The 3,727-nt window shown below is 41.5% G+C and overlaps 1 protein-coding gene across 2 annotated transcripts in view; it reads left to right on the forward strand.

Moving 5' to 3' along the window:
- STARD13 (StAR related lipid transfer domain containing 13) overlaps positions 1 to 3,107 on the forward strand; it is a 289,660-nt gene extending 286,553 nt beyond the window's left edge. For both annotated transcript variants that reach the window (XM_005426361.2, XM_005426362.2), the window contains one exon: positions 267 to 3,107. In XM_005426361.2, the coding sequence (XP_005426418.1) occupies positions 267 to 384 (118 nt within the window). In that variant the 3' untranslated portion in view covers positions 385 to 3,107. The remainder of the gene's footprint in view (positions 1 to 266) is intronic.
- Positions 3,108 to 3,727: the final 620 nt, after the last annotated feature.

The raw sequence follows: 3,727 nt of genomic DNA on the forward strand, positions 1-3,727 counted from the left end.
GAGGGCACGGTTAGAGTAGCTTTGCTGCTTCAGAGTTTTCCTGCAGTCTTCTCTCCACTCAGTGCCTACCACTGTTAGAATGTGATCTTAGAAACAGAATCTGCTCATTTGATTACTGCAAGGGAGAACTTCAGAGTACTCTTAAAAAGACAAGCATGCCCATCCACCATGGGCAGTGCGGAGCAGGAAGCATGGCAAACACGTTTCTGTGGGGCACGTTTCTTGAGTAGCTGAGTTTCTGAATAATTCTCTTTTCATTTCTTCAGAGGACATTCCCCAGAGTGGTACAACAAAGGCTTTGGACATCTGTGTGCAGCAGAAGTTGCCAGGATCAGAAACTCATTTCAACCTCTGATTGCTGAGGGACCAGAAACAAAGATCTGAGGAAGTGTTCCTGGGAGCATGTGAGCATAAATCAGGGTCTGGCAGGGAACAGGAATACTGAAAGCAAAGATCTGATTTAAGCTGCAGAAATCTGACCAGACCTGGGTATATACAAAGCTGAAAAAGGAATTTTATAGGAAAGTTCTTTTATTCTGGAGACTTCACCTTCCCCCCTCCCCCACATCCACTCTGTATTAATTTTTATTCTTGAACTAAACATTTCTTCAGAGAGCTTTTATTACTTTAAAAACAGATTATTGCCATTACTTGTATGTTACATAACTCTGGTATTTAAAGGCTTCTAAGAAGCATATTTTAATTGTAAATAAATAATGTACAGTATGTATATATTTATCTATATTCTATCTATATATATGTATATGTATAAATTAATTATTTTGTATATAACTCAGTGCAGATCACTTGCATCAGTTGGACCTTAAGTGGACCTGTCACTTGTTTCTTAGTGTGTCACTGCTACATAAGCTGTGTTTGCTGTTATCACAGAGCTACCAGGCCTAATTCGTGTGATAACAAACGCCTGTTCCCAAATATGTTTTGTGTTTGTGTGTGCTTTGAGAAGGTACCTAGAAATAGATGTAGGAAGAATTACAGGAACTAAGGAAGAAGGAGGTTACAGTGCATTTAAAAATAATGAGGAGGGAATCAGTCTCACCAAATAAAATACATGGAGATGCATCTGAGACAGACATTGGGGAGGCCATTTGTGTTCAGCTGCAGAATTGTGACTTTTAGCAGAAGGTGTTGAAAACTTACCTGTTGCCTTAAATGACTGGTGTCTGTCAGTAGAGACCTCACTGTGTGCAGTGTTCCAGGTAACTGCTCATCCTCAGACAGCACAAGGTAATGCTGTGTGTCCTGAGATGGCTGAAATCAGACTGGTAACTTATTAAGCTGTAAATTAATATTTTTTTTGTAAGCATTTTGTCTAGGGTCTGAGTGTTTCTGTGTTCTTTCCTTCTCCCATAGAGATGGCTAATCCAAAGCAGGTTTTCACATCCAGTGGACACAAAGACATGCAGATGAACACCATGCCTTTTAATATTCTTACTATACAAATAACTATGCTTTTTTAAGATTTTAAACACATCTCGGAGATTTAAAAGACTAAATAAATACTATTCTTGGAAAGATTGCTTTTATAGTAACAGCAAGCATTTTCATCTTATATTGCACTGTTCTGCATGATCCCACCTCTGTAGGCATTGGTGGGAGCAGGATTAGGACTATGAGGAGTAGGAGCCATTTAAGCCTATTATATAATTTCATTTTCAGGGACCTATTATTTTGCTAATGGAAGAATGCTTTAAAAGTAATAATAATAATTTGTCGACATTGCCTTTGAGGCAGGGTTCCATTTTGTTTTTAACTAACCTACGACCAAAATGTTATTACATCTATGACTCAGTAAGAATGTACAAGCCTGCTAATACTGTTCTTCATTAATCGCATTTGTTCACTTAGACTTTATTTATTGTTTCATAAACCAGCAGAGTCACTCACAGCCAGTGTTTCAGCTCAGTCCTTCCAGCAAAATCCAGAAAGATTAGTATCAGGTGGATTAAGCAGGATGCATTTCCTATGTGAAGCTACAGCTTTGTGCCCCGATTCAATGAATGAGGAAGTCCCTTCAAAGCCAGAGATTTGAACATTCCCTAGGTGTGGGAGCTGTGCAGTGGATTGTGTTTGGTGACAGCTGCTAGAGCATGACCCCAGGTGCCATCCTGCACACACATGGGGGCTGTGCTGGCAGCACACCTGTGGGAGCTCAGGGTGGACAGGGTGACCCAAGGTGACCCACAGTGCTCCAGCGTATCCTTGTGAAGGAGCAGGATGCCAAAAAAGTCACTGTCATCTTCACCCATGAGCTGTGTCACTCATGTTTTGTTGTGCAAGTGCTGGGATCAGGGATGTTGGCTGCCTGGGAGCTCCTGCCTCGAGTTTATGGCCAACAATAGTTGCAATGTGCAACTATCACGAGCTTTAAGTCCTGCAGACAGGGGAGCACTCACGGGGCTGTTACGTGGCCGTAGTGGGGTCTGGCAGTCACCTGCTGGCTGCAGGGCACCCCCACTGCCCGGGCTCAGCCTTCCCAGGAGCAAACAGTGCCTCCCCAGCTGGGAATGCCATTCCAGAAAGCAGCACCTCCTCCCAAGCGCCTGTGGCCATGGCAGCAGATTTCATGCCGGCTGTTTTCCAAAACATGAGCAATTAGAGTACTTCTGCTACATTAGTTTACATAAATAAATACAGCAGTGCCTCAGCACTAACAGGCACAGAATTTCTAGCCCTGGGAATGGCAGTGTCTGGCAATAAATAATGTCCTAGGGAAAAGAAGGGAGAACCTGGACAGTGGTTTTATCCTGTCTCACAAGTCGTTGTGCAGCTGGAAGAGGCCCTGTGCCATCTGCCACCCTTAGCAAGGTAGGGTTGTTTTCCTGCCCTTGCAGAAGCTCTGTCATGAGCTTCTGGCATCTCCAAGCCATGTATTGTTGAAATAAGATTTCTTCCAAATGCACATTATGCCGCATCTACCATTCAGCTACCACAGTATTTTGTATTGTTACATTGATACATTATGATAATTGCATTTTTAAATGTTATACTCATATCAATACCTCATATTTTTACCTCATCAGTTGGTATCAGCCATTAGTTGTAAATAAATAATTTCAGAGTTGAATAAATTTGCCTACACTAAAGATTTGTGTTTCTTTTTGCTCTTTTTTCATCCATTGGCTCAAGAAGTGCTGAATTTAAGCCCTTGATTTCTTTATTGCAACCTGCTGTACACTAAACTGTTCTGGTGTGGGACTTCAGTAATGACTGCAGGCTCAAAATTATGTTGTTGCCCATTATACTTAGGCTGTAGTATCCTTATGTATACACAAGCTTCATGGCAAAGATTATGTTTTCCAAATTCAGACATGTTTCTGCATCTGTGTTCTTGTCAATAATTTAGGTCTAGGTTCACAGGAGGGACTGGAGCCGGGTGAGTGCTGGGTTCACATTGTCAGACATCAGCCATCTCACATCCATCAAGCCATTGCAAAAAGAGTAAAAGGTGCAGTGGCATGATAGTGACATCTGTGGTTTGTCATACACATTCTACAGATGGATTAAATGTTCCTTTGGATGGGTGTTGTGGTATAACCCCAGCTGGTATAACCCCCTCTCTCTATCCCCCCATGTGGAGGGACAGGGAAGGCAATCAGAAAGAGGTAAAACCTATGAGTTAACAACAGTTTAATGATTGAAATAAAGCAAAATTATTATTGTTGTTGTTACTAATTGTTATTGTTATAATTGTTATTATTGCTAT

Source organism: Geospiza fortis, unplaced genomic scaffold (assembly GCF_000277835.1).
Source record: "Geospiza fortis unplaced genomic scaffold, GeoFor_1.0 scaffold181, whole genome shotgun sequence".
Taxonomy (NCBI): Eukaryota; Metazoa; Chordata; class Aves; order Passeriformes; family Thraupidae; genus Geospiza; species Geospiza fortis.